This window comes from Panthera pardus, unplaced genomic scaffold (assembly GCF_024362965.1).
Source record: "Panthera pardus isolate Hobbes unplaced genomic scaffold, ASM2436296v1 HiC_scaffold_22, whole genome shotgun sequence".
In the NCBI taxonomy this organism is placed as follows: Eukaryota; Metazoa; Chordata; class Mammalia; order Carnivora; family Felidae; genus Panthera; species Panthera pardus.
The window spans coordinates 7,046,749-7,065,832 of NW_026526788.1; the positions used below are offsets into that span (position 1 = coordinate 7,046,749).

General features: G+C 46.5%; 1 protein-coding gene across 5 annotated transcripts in view; it reads left to right on the top strand.

Annotated features, from left to right (window-relative positions):
- EDARADD (EDAR associated via death domain) overlaps window positions 1–19,084 on the top strand; it is a 93,104-nt gene that overhangs the window by 16,998 nt on the left and 57,022 nt on the right. Inside the window, exons 2-4 of one of the 5 annotated variants that reach the window (XM_019418922.2) lie at window positions 1,148–1,201; window positions 7,264–7,355; window positions 18,061–18,119. In XM_019418922.2, coding sequence (XP_019274467.1) covers window positions 7,292–7,355; window positions 18,061–18,119 — 123 coding nt within the window. In that variant the 5' untranslated portion in view covers window positions 1,148–1,201; window positions 7,264–7,291. Of the gene's footprint in view, window positions 1–1,147; window positions 1,202–7,263; window positions 7,356–7,957; window positions 8,682–18,060; window positions 18,120–19,084 lie in introns of those variants that run through there. The other 4 variants (XM_053910218.1, XM_053910220.1, XM_053910217.1 and 1 more) reach the window with 4 other exon arrangements.

Here is a 19,084-nt window from a genome sequence, read left to right on the forward strand (position 1 = left end):
TAATAGTTTCCGTGTCTCTACATAGCTTGTTGAACCTATGGAATACAGGTATAATAAAAGTTTTAATGTTCTCCGTTAATTCTGGGATTTTTTTGAAAATTCTTTTTTTAATTTTTTAAAAATATGTATTTATTTTTGAGAGACAGAGAGAGAGAGACAGAGTATGAGCAGGAGAGGGGCAGAGAGAGAGGGAGACACAGAATTCAAAGCAGCCTGCAGGCTCCAAGCTGTCAGCACAGAGCCTGATGCCCAAACTCACAAACCGTGAGATCATGACCTGAGCTGAAGTCAGACGCTCAATCGACTGAGCCACCCAGGCACCCCTACTATTCTCCATTAATTCTAACATTTGTGTCAGGTCTGGGTTAGTTTTAATTACCTAATTTTTCTCCTCATTATTAGCCTACATTGTCCTACTTCTTGCAAGCCTAGTATCTTTATATCCCAGACACTGTACATTTACCTTGTTGGGTACTGGATATTTTTGTACTTCTATATTTTGTATTTGTATTTATTGAGTTTTTCAGGATGCAGCTAAGTTACTTGAAAAGAGTTTGATCCTTTTGGGTCTTTTAAGATTTGTTAGGTGGGACTGGGGCAGTGCCTGATCAGTCCAGGGGTAATTACTTACCGGTACTGAGGCAAGACTCTTCTGTGTAATCTACCAAATTCCCATGAAATGCAAGGTATTTGCAGTCTGGTTGGACTGGTAAGCACTATTCATGGCTCTGAGTGAGCCCTGGGTACTGTTCCCTCTGATCTTCTACTACAGTCCCTCTCATCATCCTCCCCAACTGTGGGTCATTTCCAACATGAACGCATCTATCAGTAAATGGTATGCTGAGTAGTCAAGAGGGACATCCCATGGATCTCTGAGGACCTTTCTGCGAAGTCTCTACAGCTTCCTGTCCTGTGACTTCTAGCCACAGTTCTTCACATCAGGGAGTCCATAAGACTCTGCCTCGATCCCTTTCTCTGCGCCACACCCTGGAAAGTCTCTCAAGGCGTTAAGCTGGGGCAAGCACAGGAATCACCTCACTTATATCCTGGCTCTTAGGGATCACTGGCCTTTTTTGTCTGATGTGTAGTGCCTTAAAAACTGTTGTTTCATATATTTTATTTGGGTTTTTTGCTGTTCTTGTTTCAGGCAAGAGGGTAGATCTAGTTCCGGTTACTCTGCTTTGGTTGCAAGGTAAAGTTGGTACGTATCCATTTTTTAAAAATTAGAATGTAGTTATAGAAAACATATGGATTGGCTTGTGTCTACCCCTGATATCACTTTGCAACTTGTTTTTTCATTTAAAATGTTTTCCTAGCTTACTTTTGGTACCTTCTGTAAAATATTGCATTGCATGATTATATTATATATTTATTCATCCCCCTATTGATTGACATTTAGATTGTTTCTAATATTTGCTATGGCAAAAACACTGCATCCAGCATTCTTATGCCTGCCTCCGAGTAGCACATGCAAATATTCCTTTAGAGAAATTTTGGGTCAATGTTAGCGAATTTAGCAATTTTAGGTCAAATTGCTCTCCAATGTGACCATATAAATTAACATTCCTACAGTGTATGAAAACCTGTTTCTTCAGTCTTGCCAGTATTTGATATTGGCAAGATTTCAAGTTTTTGCCCTTCTGCTAGCTTCTTATTGCTTGAGTTTGCATTTCTTTTATTTTTACAAGGTTGAATATCTTATATTTTTATTGACCATTTTTGTTTCTTCTGGGGATTTTCTACCTAGTGTTTGTCCAACCTTATGCTGAATTATTGTTAACATATTTTAATTTATTTAAATAAATTCTTAAAACTTTGGACTGATTTTTTATATATATAAGTTATATATTATATACTATTCTATTTTATAATTAGAAATACAAATATCTTATTTTATATTTTTACCTAAATTTTATTTATATTTTATATTTAATTAATTTTTATATTTTATAATTATAAGTTTTATAAGTTACAAAATAGAATATCATATATGTAATTAATTTCTCTAAGTTTACCCCTGTTTTATAATTTTCTATTGTCTTATGGTGCAGAATTTGAATTTTTATCCAGTTAGGTTTATCAGATTTTTCTTTCATGTCTGTTGATTTTTTTACCTTAAGAAAGCTTTTCCTGTTACTAAAGTTATTAAAACATTCTCTCTTATAGTTTCTCTTACTAATTTTAATGTTAAATAATTTACAGTTAGATATTTAATCTATTTGAAGCTTACTTTTATGTATAAGGTATGGTAGGGATATAAATCGCATTGTTCATCTAAATAGCAAAATATCCCCATACTATTTTTGAACTATCTTCTCAACATTTAAATGTTTCAATCATATAGCAAATTCCCCAAAGATACAAGAATCTGTGCTTCATTTTTTTCTGCTCCTGTTAATCCTTTTCTATACCAATACTCACTGTTTTAATTACTGTTACTTTATAATACCTTGCTATCTCATAGGGCAAATACCACCTTTTTGTTATTCTTTTTCAAAATTATCTTGAATTTACCCTTCCATATAAATTCACAACCAGTTTCATGTTCGAAGAAAATCTTACTAGTGTGATTGGGTTTCATTAACTGCATAGATTAATTAGGCAACCATGAGTATCTTTACAGTATTGAGGCTTCCTATCAATTAACCTGGTATAGTTCTCTATCTACTCAGATTTATTTTCTACAGCCTTCAGGAAAGCTTTGTAGTTCTTGCGATTTTTAAAGATAGTTTTATTGAATTTATCCCCAGTAACTTTATAGCTTTATTTGCTGTTTTAATGGGATCATTTCCACCATTTCCATATTGCTGATCTATAGGAAAGCTGGTGGTGTTCCGTACGTTGAGCTTTTTCTCTCCTCCAAGCTAAATTCACCTATCAGTTCTAATAGTTCCTCATCTGACTCACTTGTATCTAAGTCCACCTTCTTGTCTTAGCTCGGAATACACTCTAGAGGCATCTACATGGCTCGGTTGGTTAAGAGTCTGACTCTCGATTTCAGCTTAGCTCATGATCTCGCCGTTCATGAGATCGAGCCCCGCACTGGGCTCTGTGTGGACAGTGAGGAGTCTGCTTGGGATTCTCTCTCTCCCTCTCTCTCTGCCCCTGTCCCACTCGTGTGCTCTCTCTCTCTCTCTCTCAAAATAAATAAACATTTTTTATAAAAAAGAGTACACTCTAAATGACAAGTTTTAAAATAATTTATTAAATGATGGATGATTTTGTAGATTCCCAAGTCAGCAACTTGAGCCCGTGTTCCACATTCTGAGGGTACACAGCACAGGAAACTAAACTCTCAGTTGCCAACTACACAACTTTTAGTTGGTCGCCGATAACACCAGGTTTTCTTCTCATCTGCCCTTTTCTCCTAACAGTAGAAATGGAACAAAATCTCTAGCTGACTTCAGTTAGTTGGGTGTCAGGTTTTGATCCATAAAGTTCATCTCTTTGATCAGATTTTCTCTTAATATCTGGAGCAAGAAATAAATTGCTATTATATATATTCACTAAGAAAGCAGCCGAACATGCTGAGGATGATGGCACCCAAGGTCAAGGTACCAGCACACACTTGTGAGTGGTGAGAGCGCAAGGCTGTAGTCAGGTTCCAGGATAAAGTGCTCATTAGAGAGCCATACTTTTTCTCCCATCTCCTTACCTCTCCGTACCTCCCGCTCCCTATCCATGGCACTCAAAGTGTTTTTAGCAAGACCCACACTGAGAATCACCCACTGTTCCATTCTCTTTGTGGAAAACCAAACACAGCACAAAAATGGTGGTTTTCTGGCTCATGCGTCGTAATGGGTAAATGATTCAAAGTAAGCTGGTAGAAGTTGGCAAGAGAGATTTACTCTCCTGTACATAGAACGGCTTTTGTCCAAGTAGGTAGAAGAAACTTTAAGAACCATTCATGCTTAAGTATATGCACCAGAGTGCTGTGCCCCTGTCAAATAGGGCTCACATCAACAAAAATGATAATATTTTCCTTACATAAGTTTTCTAGTCCCTCTGTCAACATTTTGGAATACATCATTTGTAAGGAACATCTGCAAACGCATAAAGCAATCACTTCATGGGAGACAACGAATGCTTAAAAAGGCAACAAAAGAACATTTACAATTTTTAGATGTGAGTTTCAGATGTGAGTTTCCCTCACTTTTGGACAAGGATGCAAATTCAACTCTGTAATAAATTACAGTGCACTGTGAAGATTAAACGCACTCTTGGATTGAGTTCGCGCCTTCCTCCATCCTATCCTACACACAGCTGCCACACTAATCCTCCAAAAACACCAATTTTCATATGCTGCTTTTCAAAACTAGCTTCCTGGCTTCCTGTTGCACGAAAAATAGTCTCAAATGCTTTCGTCTGGCATTCAAGGCTCTCTGTGATGTGCACCCTGGCAAACATTTCACACACAAGCATGTGGTGTGGTGGAAGAAATGATCTCCGGCTAGTTATTTAGAGACCCCACTGGCCCCACGGCCCCACTGACCCGGCAAAGGTCCCATGCACCTCCTAGACTCATTGGCTTACTCAGTAATGGTCTGAAAGGCTATTACTGGGTCACATGCCCAAACCCTAGAGCCGGGAGTCGGGGTGATGTTGCCACTGCCTAATCACATGGACTGAAAGTGGGAATGGTGGTTTTCCAGAAGAAAACTGGGGCATTATCATGAGCAGTCAGGTGGTAAAACAGCTGAGATCCCCCACAAGTGCCTTAACACACTGGACAAAATTCAAGGAGACAAGCAAACGTATTAACTCTCATTAGGCCTCTTGCATCACACACAATTCCACAGGGTTTTATCACACAGATGCAGCTGAGGGAGGCACTGTCTCATTCTGGAATGTGAGGAGTCTCCTATTGCCCCAAATCCATGCACTTCCATTATAGCTGCTTGAAAAAAACCTTTTTTTCATGTTTATTTATTTTGAGAGAGAGCACAAGCAGGAGAGGCGCGGACAGAGAGGGAGAGATATTTCAAACAGACTGCACACTGTCAGTGTGGAGCCCCACATGGAACTTGAACCCGTGAGCTGGAAGATCATGACCTGAGGCGAAATCCAGAGTCAGACACTTAACCAACTGAGCCACCCAGGCGCCCCCATTACAGCCACTTTTATATAGATGAGACCCTGTCTGGGAGCACAATTTGCTGGGTTCATTGTATGCAATGTACATACCCTCAATAATAACTTTTTATCTCAGGTTGCACAAATTTAAGTAACACTTAGCCACAATGGTGTAAAATGAACAAAAACAACATATTCTGTGACGAATCAAATAAAATATATTTTGAGTTAATGCTTTCTCTCTTTAAAGATAACATTTCTGATAACTGTCATCGGTTCATGAAAAGACACAAGACCAACAGTTTGTGTGTGTGTGTGTGTGTGTGTGTGTGTGTGTGTTTCCCTACTTAAGGCCAGATTGTCTTGAATAAAGGTCTCAAAGTTTGCCTGAAGGCTTTCAAGGCAAATTGTCAGGTTGAGGGTGGTCACCACCCAGCCAGATGGCTTGCATACATCTTCAGTGCCTTTCTTCTACACATGCTCTCTTCCTGGTTTAAACCTTCATGATCCCAGTTCTATAGTGAAACAGTATTTGCAAGTCTCTCTTGACCATAAACTCCTAAAAGTTGGGGACTTCTCACTTTGGTTTCCCGAGGGCTTGGCATTTTGTTTGGCGTTGGGGCAGGGGGAATGGGCAATTCAAAAAGTATGTTATTTGATGCTATGACTCAATCCATCCATCTATGCTATGCACAAACACTATGACAAATTTCTTATAACAAATAGGAACTTCTTGCAATAAACTAAATTCCAAGGAAAGAATGAAAACAGGAAGGTAGCTGGTTTATTTGTACCTACTATGTGAGAGGCACTGGTTTAGGTTTTGTTTGTTTGTTTGTTTTTAATGTTTACTCATTTTTGAGAGAGCATGAGCAGGGGAGGGGCACAGAGAGGGGGACAGAGGATCCGAAGTGGGCTCTATGCTGACAGCAACCAGCCCAATGGGGGCTCGAACTCATGAACCATGAGATCATGACCTGAGCTGAAGTTGGATGCTTAACTGACTGAGCCACCCAGGCGCCCCTGGTTTAGGTATCTTTATAGACACATTATTCCATTGAAGTTTCACAGTCCTATAAATTCTTACACTCAAGAGTTTGCATTGCTTGCCAGAGTAACCCAAACTCCCAGTGACAGGGGCATGAGTCATATCCAGCATGCCTGACTCCTTGATTACCAAGTCCACCATCCCCATTTACCATGATTCTGAGATTCATGAGTATGTAGGGGCTATCAGGAAATGTAAAAAAATGTCCATTTTAAAGAGTGCTTTTTAAAGTTTTTTTAATGTTTATTTATTTTTGAGAGAGCAGGGGAGGGGCAGAGAGAGGAGTCACAGAATCTGAAGCAGCTTCCAGGCTCTGTGCTGCCAGCACAGAACCCGACACAGGGCTCAAACTCACGAACCATGAGATCATGGCCTGAGCTGAAGTCAGCTGAAACAAGCTGAGTCATGGCCTGAGCTGAGTGTTTTACACTCTTTAGAAGCAATAGAAGCAAAAGCCGAATGACATAATGTGAGAGCAAATAGCTTGTATGGGAATCTGTGGGAATGATGGTGGATGAGAATTGTTTTTAAATTAGTTCTTTTGTAAATTGCAAAAAAAAAAAAAAGTTCTCGTTTGTAGTGCACACTTTATAGTTCACAAAGCACATGGGAACAGTGAAGATAATGATGGGTTATGGTTGCAATTCATAGAAAAGGAGGTACAAGGAAATTGAATGAAAGGAGATAATAATTTACGTCCATAATCAATCCTTAAAAAAAATTTAATCTGAAAGTACATTTCTGCCACCTATCTTCTATTCAGTATAATAAAGAATGAGAGTGATACAGAAATGAATTCTAGTTCAGGGTTTTGAAAGGCCAACCAGCTTTAGGGCAGTGCTCGAGCTTACAGTGTTAACAAGACAGCACAATTTGATATGTGGTTCCTGCCAACCAACTTTAGAAATAATTCCATGTTCGTGAGAAGTCTGCAAGAACCACAAACCAAACCTCAAAATAGATTCGAAGAAAAAATACTCTTAGAAAAAATTTCCCTTCCTATCAGAAGCAGACCAGAAGGAAGCTTACGCTCCCACTTACAAGTTCCCCAGAAAGCTTCATCTAGAAGGCTGTTACTTTCTTCAGACACACAGCCGGTCACTCTTTTCTGAGGCTCTTGCCTCTTCCATGGCCTCTTCCAGAGACTAAGACACCAATCTGGAGAGCGCCATGGGCCTCCGGACCACTAAACAGATGAGGAGAAGCACAAAACAAGCCTCTGGTCACCACGAGGGTATGTAGGTATTTGCTGCTTTTCTGCGTTTCTCAAAGCTGAGCTTTGGGCTGGAGGCGGCTCCTTTAATGATCAATTGCTGACACTGCGTGCTAACAGCGATTATGTTGTCTCTTACATACGTCTTTCCATCCTCACCTGCCCAGGCCGATGTGGATTCTTTAAAAACCCTTAGGAGAGTCCTGTTACATTTAAATTGCCTATAACGTTTGTGTAATAGACTTATGACTGACGATAGGTTTAATTAAAATACAACTGTCTTTGGGAAGCCTGGGTGGCTCAGTGGGTTAAGCGCCGGACGACTGCAGCTCGGGTGGGTCCTGATCTCGCGGTTCCCGAGTTCCAGCCCCGCGGAACTCAGAGCCTGGAGCCTGCTTCAGAGTCCGTGTCTCCCTCGCTCTCTGCCCCTCCCCCGCTCACGGTCTCTCGGAAAGTGAATAAACATTGGAAAAATTTTTTAAAAATACAACTATCTCTAATGTATTCTTGGTAAACGACGCCAGTCTGTGCTCCCGTAAGTAACTGGCGCATGTTCCCCTTTAAATTAGACCTTAGTGGTTTTCTTGTAAGAACCGATTCCGCATTTCCGAGAGAACCCCGGCTATTTTTCTAGAACGGCTGTACGGGTGTGGATCAGGCGCTCTCTCGTTTCCCTCCCTTTGTGCAGCATCTATCCTGGAGGCCACGTAATAGCTATCTGCCAAAGAAAACTCCGAATCGCGGTTGTCAGCGTGTGCCACCATGCAGCGGCATTCGCTGCCCAAAGACCGGGAGACTTTAGACAGCAGATCGCGGGGCCTGCGGTGGGAGAGCTGCGTGCCGGCCCCGGCGTGATTAGGGGGCCAGCACGGCGACCCGCGACTGCAGCCGGGATTTAAGGCCACTGATTCCTTCGCAGCCAGGCCGGGACGGCGCTCGAGGGGCCGCCAGGTCGGGAGCCTGGGCGCGCGGCAGGAAGGACGCCCGCTGCGGGCGCTGCCCGAACTGGCGACGCTCCGGGCACGCGGGCGCCCCTCCCCGCGCCCCGGCCCCGGCCCGCGCCTGCCGAGGGAGGGAGGCGGCCGCGCCGAGAAGGGGCTTTGCTAATTGCCGAAGCAGGAAGTGAGCACGCGGAGGACGCTGCGGAGAGTCTGGGAGGAGGTGGAGGAGGAGGAGGAGGAGGGGCGCGCAGAGCCGCGGTGGTGAGCTCCGGGAGCGTCGGCACGGCAGGACCTGCCATCCCTGCCCTCCCGCTCTCCAACCCCGTCCCCGAGGCCGCGCAGCCCCCTTGGGCGCTCGTCTGCCCACCCCGCCCCATGGCTTTCCCGGACGACCCTCTGCGCGCAGGTAAAGTGACACCGCGCCCTCACCTGGAGCGGGAACCGCGGCCCGCGAGCTCGCCAGGCTCCCGCAGCTACCGTGGGGCCGAGCCTCCCGCGACCCCCGGGGCTTCCCGGGACGACCTTGGACGGGGCGCCGCACCCCGGTCCGCGCGGGGTCGGGCCGGGGACCGCGGCGGCGCCCGGGGCCCCGAGGGCGCGGTGCGAGGTCCCCCCCGCGAGCGGCTGCCGATCCCCGCGGGTCTCGCCGGCCTCCTGCGCGCCCGCCGCCCCCACCCTTCGGCACCCCCACGCGTGCCTGGGACGCGCCTTCCCTCTCCCCGCGCTGTGGCCCCCGCCGCTTTTGTTCTGGACTCGGGATCCCAGTTGAAACAAGTCTCTCAAGCCTCTCTGGCAGGAAAGAGCGCAAGGAGTGGATTTCATTCTTTCCTCCCCGGCCCTTCCTTTCTCCCCACTCACAGGCCTTCTCATTTCTCCTTTTCTCTCCTCTTTTTCACTTTCATTAAATGCTTTTGTTCTGTATGTACGTTGGCCCTCAGAGCCGTTGCATGAACTGGTATCCAGGAAACCGAGAGGCTGATCCCACCTGTGGGATCCCACCTGTAGAGGCCTTTAATTAGAATGGTCTCTAGTTCTGTCCTTATGTTAAAATACTGTGTGTACCCAGGCCAGAATCTCGATTTTTCTTTCATCTCTTACTTGATTTAAGGGCCTCCTCAGACTTCACCTTCCAGGATTTCTGCCCTTGCTCTCCCATCCTCTTGGGAGGAATGAATGAATGATCGAGCTACTCCCCGGGGCACGCTACGGATTTCTCTCCTTTGCTGAGGTTGGAAAGGCTGCGGAGAAAACCACATATACAGAACTGCCTGTAACTGCGTAGATAAACGTGTTTCCTATTTTCTGGCCTGGGCTTGGGCAGGGACAGAGCAACATTCCATCATTAATCTGTGGTTTGAGCAGTTAGGAGGAGACAAAGTATCTGGAGGTGAGTCAGAAGACAGCTACATTGGCATCATGGTGTGCTAAGTTTGGGAGAGTTTCCTGAAGATTTTGAAGCAAGGTCTAAATTCTTCTTCAAGTGGGGAATGGTAAATATGTTTTCCAGGGAAATGGGAGATAAATCAGTTGTCTGGATCTCCTTTCCCTCCCCCCATACCCACTGTTTGGGAAAAAACAGAAAGGGCAGCCACCCCCACTCACCTCCACATCCACGTCTTCCAAGAACCCGATGGACAGACAAGTGCCAAGAGGTGTGAGGCCCGATTTTACCAACAGTCGTCTCAGATCTCATTACATGATAGTGGCGAAGGGGCTTCAAAAAGATTGGGGGGGAGGGGGTACGGGGATCCATGGAATGGGGACAAGTGTAAAATCTGCTTGGGCCCCCCAAATTAATGGCACCGGAGAAGACAAGGCCCAGGAACTGCCCCTTAATAGTGATACAGTGTGTAAAAAGCCTCAGTGAGTCATGGTGTGAAGAGGCCACCAGGGCAGCCAACGTGGTCTTAGCGGACCACACTAGCACTACAGGATCTAGAATTCCTGTCGTGGTGTTCTTGGTCTGCCTGGCCCAGCCAAAATGGAACAAAGGACTTGGAAATCCCAGCACATGAGGCGTGACCAGAGGGGATGATGATAGGAGGGTGTCCTTCAAAAGAAACTGGTCTCCTGAACTTTAAGAGGTAGAACCCACATCTGTACGTGAGATCTTTCTGGCTTCCCACAGAGTGGGGAGAGACCTCCTAAGGTCGAGGTCTCCTTGTCACTCGCAAAGATATAGAAGAACCTATTCAGACATTCGAAAGATGTCCCCATGTCCGTTCCCACTCTGGGAGTCTATCAGTAAGAGGAAGGTTCCTCCATCTAAAAAAAGATCGAAAATGACTTTCCCTTTCTCATTTAATGTCTATAACCTCCAGCGCATACCCGCCCACCCCTTCTATTTCTGCAGTGAAGCCACAGATGGTGCCAATGTGTGGAACTCATTAAAGGGAGTCTTCCCTTCTGCATCCCTGACCGAGCTCCCATGCTCTCTCCTGACTTCCTGCACTCAGCGCTCACCTGCCGTGTTCATACCTACGCTTGCCTTTTACCCGCCGCTTCACCAAAAGGTGGCCAGAGACCTAACAGATCCTGCACTTGTCTACTTAAGAAACCTGCATGGACTTTTCTAACAGATGCTCAGTCCTTCAGAGGTTTTCATTCTCTCTACGTCTGTCTCTACCTACCCCTGCCGTCCCTGCCCCTTCGCAGACATTGTTCTCATTGTCCGGAAGGCCCTCTTCACCGCCCCTCCACCCCCACTCCTGTCTGTCCCCAACTAGACAGTAAGCTGTTGGACAGAGCTCACGCCTGTCACGGTATTCGGTGGTGTGGTTTCCGAGTGGTGGTGGGGATCCGGAACCAAAGGACACGAAGGAATTCTTGAGACATCTTTGGTGCAAAAAAAAAAAAAAAAAAAGGTGATCTTATTAAAGCACAGGGACAGGACCCGTGGGGCAGGAATCGATGCCCCGATAGTGAGGAATGGCTGATTACATACTTGGGAGCTGGGGAGGTAAAGGCAAGAGGAAGTCTCCAACAGCATTTTCGTATGCTAAAGAAGACACAGATCCTGGAGGCCTGGCTGTCTTTGTGCTAAGGTGGTTTTCCCTTCCAGCAAAGCCTCAACATCAAGACAGTAGGGAGGTCCTGGAGAATTGTTACGCTCGATAATTGTCAATGGGCTGCAGGTTATAAGGCCATTTAATTTTGTCTACCATTTGTTTCTGCCTCTGTTTCCCACACCACTCAGCGCTTTGTAAGCCCTGGTTAAATACTTACTGCCTCACTGAATGAATGGAAGTATACAGTTTAACCACATATGCTTCAAACTGTGGGCAGTAAAAGCTTTTCTTGTTTTGAGATTTTAGAAACTTCTTCATCCAGTTAGATATGTCAACTGAGTTTACCTTGTAAAGATAAAAAAGATGTTTGTGTCTTCACGTGCAAATAACAAAGGTATATATATATTATCATAGCAGGTTATGAGCTTAGTGTGAGGAAACAACGTTTTGCACTAAGAAAATCTACAAGACTGTTGGGGTCACACGGAAGAAAAACAGTCATGCAGGTTCTAGTAAGGCTGTCTCACTCTATCTCTGCCACTAATAAAAATCGAACACGGAATGAGTCAGATCATCTGTGTCGGAGGTGAGTCCAGTCTGGCTCACGTTCATACAGACTTCAAGCCAGAAGCAAAGAAAGAGGCTTTGAAACCTTGGGTTGAGGAGGTGGGGGTGAATCACTGCGATGAGCTAACTGCCGAAGGGCCACCAGCTCATGGGCGCATGTCCTTCCTTTGTTCTGGGGTCCCTGTTTGCACTGTGCAGTGAGGCTGCTGGTGGGGCAGCAGCTCAGGACAGCCCTGGGTGGCCCCTCATCTCTCACTGCCCCTTCCAGCACCCCCCCCACCATGAGTTTAGGTGGGTCCCAGGTAGCAGTGGGAATGGAAACCGGGACAGAAGAGCCAACCGCTTCAAGGAGCACAGGTCTTTGACCAGCCAGACCAGCTAGCCCTTCTTCAGATGCACCAGAGAGCCGTGGCGAGCTGGAGTTCTCCTTTCTCCTTTTCTTCTTCTTTTTTAAGTTTATTTATTTTGAGAGAAAGAGCATGCTGCAGCAGGAGAGGGGCAGACAGAGAGGGAGAGACAGAATCCCAAGCAGCCTCTGTGCTGTCAGCACAGAGCCTGATGTGGGGCTCGAACCCGTGAACCCTGAGATCGTGACCTGAGCTGAAGAACTCAAGAGTTGGATGCCACCATCTGAACCACCTAGGCACCCCCTGGGTGTGCACTTTCTGGACCCCTGGTCCTTCTTCCGCTTGTTCAGCACCTGATGTGAGGTCTGCAGACGGCAGGGAAGAAGAGAAAATGAACAGTGTGCCAGCGCCACCAGAGCACTGCCTCCCTGAGACCTTGTGTCCCGAGTATGGTTAGGGCTCTAGGACTTCTTCATAACCAGGAATGAAAACAGCCGTCGGTCAACAGAAAAGCGATCGTACTCACAAAATCCTAATAACAGAGGAAAAATAAGTTCGCTCTGAAACTGCAAGTTCGAAACTTGTCTTGAGTTCTTCACTCGAAAGCACACAAGGCCTCTCACGGCTCCTGGTTCCCTGGGAAAGCCAGGGCGCTCCGGCATGCTTCCCTCTTTGTTCGCTCTGAAAGAACATCCTTAGAGGAGGTCTTTGGATTTCCCTTGAAAGACTGTGTCTAGGAACGGGTGGCGCCCGTGTTCCGTGGCTAATGAAGGGAGGTGTTGGAGCGGAACCATACGGCTGTTGGGTGGCTCACCAGGGTGTGTGTTGCAAAATAGGGGACGGTTGCTTCTGGAGAGGCCGTGGGCTGCGGTCCACGGTTCTAAGGATGCGATTTGGGTCATTGAGCGGATGAGGAGTCAGGAGGAGATTTGGGACTTAGAGCTGATGCCGGAATGCATAGTACTTTGGGGGAACGCTCGGTGCCTGTATTTTGCACGTGGGAGGGATGTGAATTGGGGGGCCAGAGAGTAAACTATGATGGGTTGAGCTGCGTTCCTCCAGAAACATTGTTGTCATTCTAATCTCCAGTACCTCAGAATGTGAACTTATTTCGAAATAGAGGCTTTACAGATGTAATCTAGTTAAAATGAGGTCATTAGAGTAGGTCCTAATCTAACATCCTTGTTAAAAGGGAAAATCTGGACACTGAGATTCCCCCCAGGGGAGCATGTCAGGTAGTCAGTGCGTGAACTTCTAGAAAGTAGTGGAAATTAGGCAGATTAAAAAAAAATTTTTTTTTCAATGTTTGTTTATTTTTGAGAGAGAGACAGAGAGACAGAGCGTTGAGTGGCGGAGGGGCAGAGGGAGAGGGAGACAGAATCCGAAGCAGGCTCCAGGCTCTGAGCTCTCGGCACAGAGCCCGATGCGGGGCTTGAACTCATGAACCATGAGATCATGACCTGAGCCGAAGTCAGACACTTAACTGACTGAGCGACCCAGGTGCCCCAAAATAGGCAGATTTTGAAGTCACAAAGTCCCAGGTCCAGATTCTGGCTCTTGTATTACCCTGTGACTTTAGGCACACAGTTGTGTAAAAAGGGAGGCACCAGAACCTTCCTCGGGGTTCCTGCGAGGATACACTGAGCCTGGGGGTAACCCCTGCAGCACGGGCTGGGCACCAGGTAAGCGGGAGCTCTAATGGGAATTTCAGAGGAAGGTGCTGACCGCGGCTTCCTATATCATTCAGTGACTTTAGCCTGAAGATGCTCTTTGGCCGATGGGGCCACTGCTTCTCACCGCTCACGGACCTTTAAAGCTGGAAGGACGCGTGGAGGCTCCGTTCACCCCTGACTATTACAGATTAGGAACCTGAGGCCCAGAGAAAGAAGAAACGATCTAGCAGCCTGCCTAGCTTGCTCTCCCCTGATGTCTCCGAGAGCCGGGCCAGGTATCCTCCAGGGCCACGCTGCGTCAGGTCACCACGGGCTTCTCTCGTGCCTTTTGAGAACTCTCCAGAAGACGCTCATGTAAATTAAGCATCAGTGCCATCAGCGAGATCCTTTTTGGTCAGTTCCCAGGTAACTTGGGGTGATGTGTATCTTCTTGCCTGGAGACACTGATCCCGGAGTCGAGGTGGCTTTGGGAGGAAAGCACTGCCAGAGAGAGCAGGGCTTCGGCTGGGAGCTAGGGGAAGTCCCAGCCTGAGCTCATGTGGTCCCCCTTTCTGTTTTGGCTCCTCCCGTGCCCCATGTCCCAGCTGCTGTCAGAGCTTTGCCTGCGGGCCCTGCCTGCTGTTCCCTGGAACTTATAAAAAATACACACTGTAATGCTTCTAAATAAGAGATTTGATTTTATATGTAGTAATACTGTAAACATGCAGCTCCAAGGGCTCTCAGAAGTCCTTTAGGGCAACTTCCTACTTCCAGACCAGTGTCAGAGAATCAGGATCAGCCCTCCTCCAAATACCCTCCTTGGTACACACCCACCCAGGCCTGGCGGACACAGGTAGTTGAGCGCGAACCACAAGGACGTCTCGGGTGGGAGAAGGCACGATGTCAGGCAGGGCACATTGGGCACCACGCAGGCCTGGGTCTGTGTGCGTGCTTGGCAGTGATGTGCACAGAAGAACTTCCTCCACGGCCTGATCTACGTCAGAGACTCCAATGAAGACCTGGACGTGCCTTTACTACGGGGTCCGAACACATCGCCTTTCCCGATTACCCTTTCGCTTTGCTGCCGTACATCAGAAAATGAAAAACCTGAATTCCTTGTGCCCTTGCCGTCATAAATTCTGTTTAGTCTCAGAGATTTCAGACCAAAGCAAGAGACTTTGGGCCTCCAAACATGTGCCATCATCCGCCTGGCTTTTCCTGTTCACCTCATAGCTTTGTGAGGCACGCTCCTCCAGCCTGGGGTTCCCAATCCTGGCCTGACCACAATATCCATCACCTGGGGCCCCCCCATCCCCCCTTCCCCCCACCCCGCAGGTTACAGGGGAGGAGCCTGAAGCCATAAGCACTTAGGTGAGTCATCCAAGGTCACACTGGCTCAAGGCCAGACCACTGCTCTCAGGATGTGGCAGGGAGAACCAAAGCCTTCAGCACCCAAGCCCACTGTGCCTTCCTTAACTGTGCTGTTTGAGTCCTCACTGCCACTTTTGGTGTGATTCTGCCTTTCCTGACCATGTCCTCTGTTTTCTTCTTCTCTTTCCTTCCTTTCATGCTAATTTTTCTGTAGGAAACAGAACTAACTTACAGATACAGTGGGTGATGTCTGCATGAATTCTGTTAGGGTCATTTGGAAACCACCACCTCCCCCCCCACACACACCCCTCCCCAGCTCTCTAGGTCCTGCACAGCCCTTGACCTGAAATGCCATTGTTGATACCTGCTGATACACCACACCCCTGGTGGCGGGCAGGTTTTAAAGTATTATCATCCAGAGACGCCTGCCTGTGTGGCTCAGTCGGTTGAGCATCTGACTGTTGATTTCAGCTCAGGTCATGATCTCACGGTCCTGGCGTTGAGCCCTGAGTTAGGCTGAACATGGAGCCTGCTTGGGATTCTCTTTCTCCTCCCCTCTCTCTGCCCCTCCTCTGCGCTCGCTCCCTCTCTGTCTCTCAAAATAAAAAAAAAAAATAAAGCATTAGCATCTAAGTATGCTTTAGTGAAAAGGAAATTGTTGCAACAAGGCCGTGATAGGTGGGGAGGGAGGAAGGAACTTGAGATTACTCAGTGACGGCTTCCACCACCCTGTCTCCAGCCAGGAACCGGAAGGAGAAGAATGAAAAGGAAAAACTCAGAAACCAAACTCGATGTGTCTGGCCGGACATATCTGAAGTATACTAATGTGCCATGTTCTTTATCCCCTCTCAGCCTTCTCCCATGCTGTTCCTTCTCTCTAGAATGCTTTTCCCTCCCCAACCCCTTCTCCTGGCTAGCTTCACTTCATCCTTCCAGACCCAGCTGTCCATTCCCCGGCAGGATCTTCTCCCCGCACCCCCCCCCCCACAACCCCACTGTGTACCCCAGGCTGGGCATTTACGCTTCCTCTTGTTTCCATAGCATTCTGCACTTGTGTTTCTTAACACTGAGGGCTCTGTATTATAATGACTTATCACTTGGGCAGGAGCAGTTGTGAAAACTCTGGGTGAAATCAGCAACACAGGTGGTTCCTGTTTTGTTTACATGGATTTAAATCCATATTTGAGTCCATATTCCCCTGGGCTCCCAGGAAATTCCTTTTCAGTCCGAGTCGGGACCTGGCCCTTCCTCGGAGTCACATGGGAATCTGAGAGGATGATGTGATGCTTGGAAAACTAGAGAGGGGCCTTGAATTTTTAGTACATTTTGGTGGACATTGCTGTCCTCAGGGTCTGGGCCTTGCAGGACCCTTGCGATCCAGCAGCCCTTTGTTTCTGGGCTAGACACAAACCATGGGTCCCTTTGCTGGGGTTGGGAAGTCCCCTTGGTGCATCTCCTGCTGTGGCCTTGCTACCTCTGGGCTCTGCCAGGGACCAGGCCACGGTCCCCACTCATGAGGCTGCAGATGTCTGTCCCCTGCTCTGTGGAATGACACTGGCGAAAGCTCTCCTCGTTTGTCCCCACTCCTCTGGGCCATCTTGTTTAATCTCTCCAATGACTAGGCTGTCATAAAACAAACAAATAGATGTTCCCTTCACACTGCTGCTCCTTTGGGCATTGTCAACACCTGCCAGGCAAAGACATGGGGAAAGTCCAGACACATTCTAGAAGGGAAACATCTAGGGAGAACAAACACAAATTATTATAAATCATCCTGCTATGCTCATTTGGATCCCCAAAGGCATTTCCTGGGTCTAAGTGCCTGGTCCACAGTGTATACTTAATGAAGATCTGGAGGGAAAAAATGAAAGTTGAAAAGTCGGCTGACCCAAGGCTGCCCCTTAGGGGGTTTCGTGGGTGGTGTGCTGCATAAATCTCGAAGACCCCCTCCCCAAACAGATTTGGTTCTTTATTAAGATAGTTTTCTGGCAGATGTCTGATAAAGTGTCTTGGAGAGGGGAACCTTTTTCTACTTTGTGCAAATTCTTGAGATGTAGTTGTGGCTTTGACCGAGGCCTATCCCTTTTTCTGCATTTCCTCATTCAGTTCCTGAAATGCAACAAGTGGTAAATAAGAAGCAAATATATTGGGAAATCAAAGTCACTTTTTGTTTGATAATGATACTGGGAGGTATTTCTTTATTAATTTGCATAAACCACATCCAGATGCTTAGTATTTTAAAGTTATAAAAATGAGGGGCACCAGGGTGGCTCAGTCGGTTAAGCGGCTGACTTCAGCTCAGGTCATGATCTCACGGTTGGTCAGTTCGAGCCCTGTGTCGGGCTCTGTGCCGACAGCTTGGAGCCTGGAGCCTGCTTCAGATTCTGTGTCTCCCTCTCTCTTTCTGCCCCTCCCCTGCACACTCTCTCTCTCTGTCTAAAAAATAAAACATTAAAAAAAGTTTTTAATGAGTTACAAAAGAGTAGGAAATGGAGAGAAGCAGAAGACAAAGTTATAATCAAATCCAGTATGCCACATAGTCCTGAGAATGACATCTGCATAGTTCATGACTATTTGGAACTCTGAGTGTTTATAGATATTTACAAGGAAACTGTCCCAAATTATGGTGTTGTTTTTTTTTTTTTTTAATGAAGTTTATTTGTCTTAATCTCTTTCTTGGTGTGGTCTGACCCCATTCCTCCTGAATTTGTTTTGAGTAATGATTGAAAGTAAGTGTTTCTCAAACCTGATTAGGGTGGTTTGCATCGCTGTGAAGACAGTTCTCAAAGGACACCTTTGTGCTCTTAAATACTCTCCCCTTGTTTGTTTGCTTTTTTCAGATCATATGGCAAAGGAGCCAGTGGAAGACACGGACCCTAGCACTTTATCCTTTAACGTGGTAGGTTACAAACTTTACATGAATGGCGATAATTCTTGTTATTCCTTTTTCCCCTTTGTTGCATTTTTATGGCTCAGTATTAACATGAAGATCAGAAACCCCAAGTTCGGTTTTCCCAAGATAAATGTCTTTATCACAGTGTTCTCTGTGACGTAATAAACTTTGGGTTTCTCTAAGGCTAAAAATGGTATTAGGTTTCTGTTCTTGTTTGGCACGTACCAGAAGTGATCTGCTTAGATTACATCAGGTCTTTGTACGTTTGTCTACTCAATACTTATCTGTCTCCTTTTAACTTCCTCTTCTTCCAAATTCAAGTTATTTAATGTGAGATTGAAGGAAACAACAGGGCTGCCTTCCAGTAACTGGGGGCTGCCCATTCACCAGATGGGCGTCCGCCGTTTGGTTCAGTGTGTTATTGCATTTAATCCCTGCAACCTCCCTCCAGGTAAGCACTGCCCGCTTTACAGATGAAAGACTGAGGCACAGAGGATGAGGTTAAGAGGCCCGACTGGAAGCGGCCCAGCGGCTGGCTTTAGGTCCCTGCCCTGCCTTCCCATAACCACTCTGTAGCATGTCTCCTGCTTAAGGTTTACCGAGGACTTCACATCCATCATTCTTCATCCTCCAAATAAGCGGTGAGGTGGTAGGACAGCTGTTTTTACCCCCATGCTACAGAAGAAGCAAGGAAAGTTAACGGATTTGTATAAAATCACCCAGACTGGAGCCCTGCTCTCCTATGTGGTACTGCCTCTTGTTTTATGACCAAATCAGTGCCTTTGGCAACATTTCATGTGTTATTATGCATATAGTATGTGACACATTTTCTTCTTCTTTCTTTCCTCTCCTTCCTGCCTCATTTCTTCCTTCCTTCTTTCTTTTTTTCCTTCCTTCCTTCCCTCTTCCTTCCTTCCTTCCTTCCTTCCTTCCTTCCTTCCTTTCTTCCTTCCTTCCCTTTCTTCTCTTCT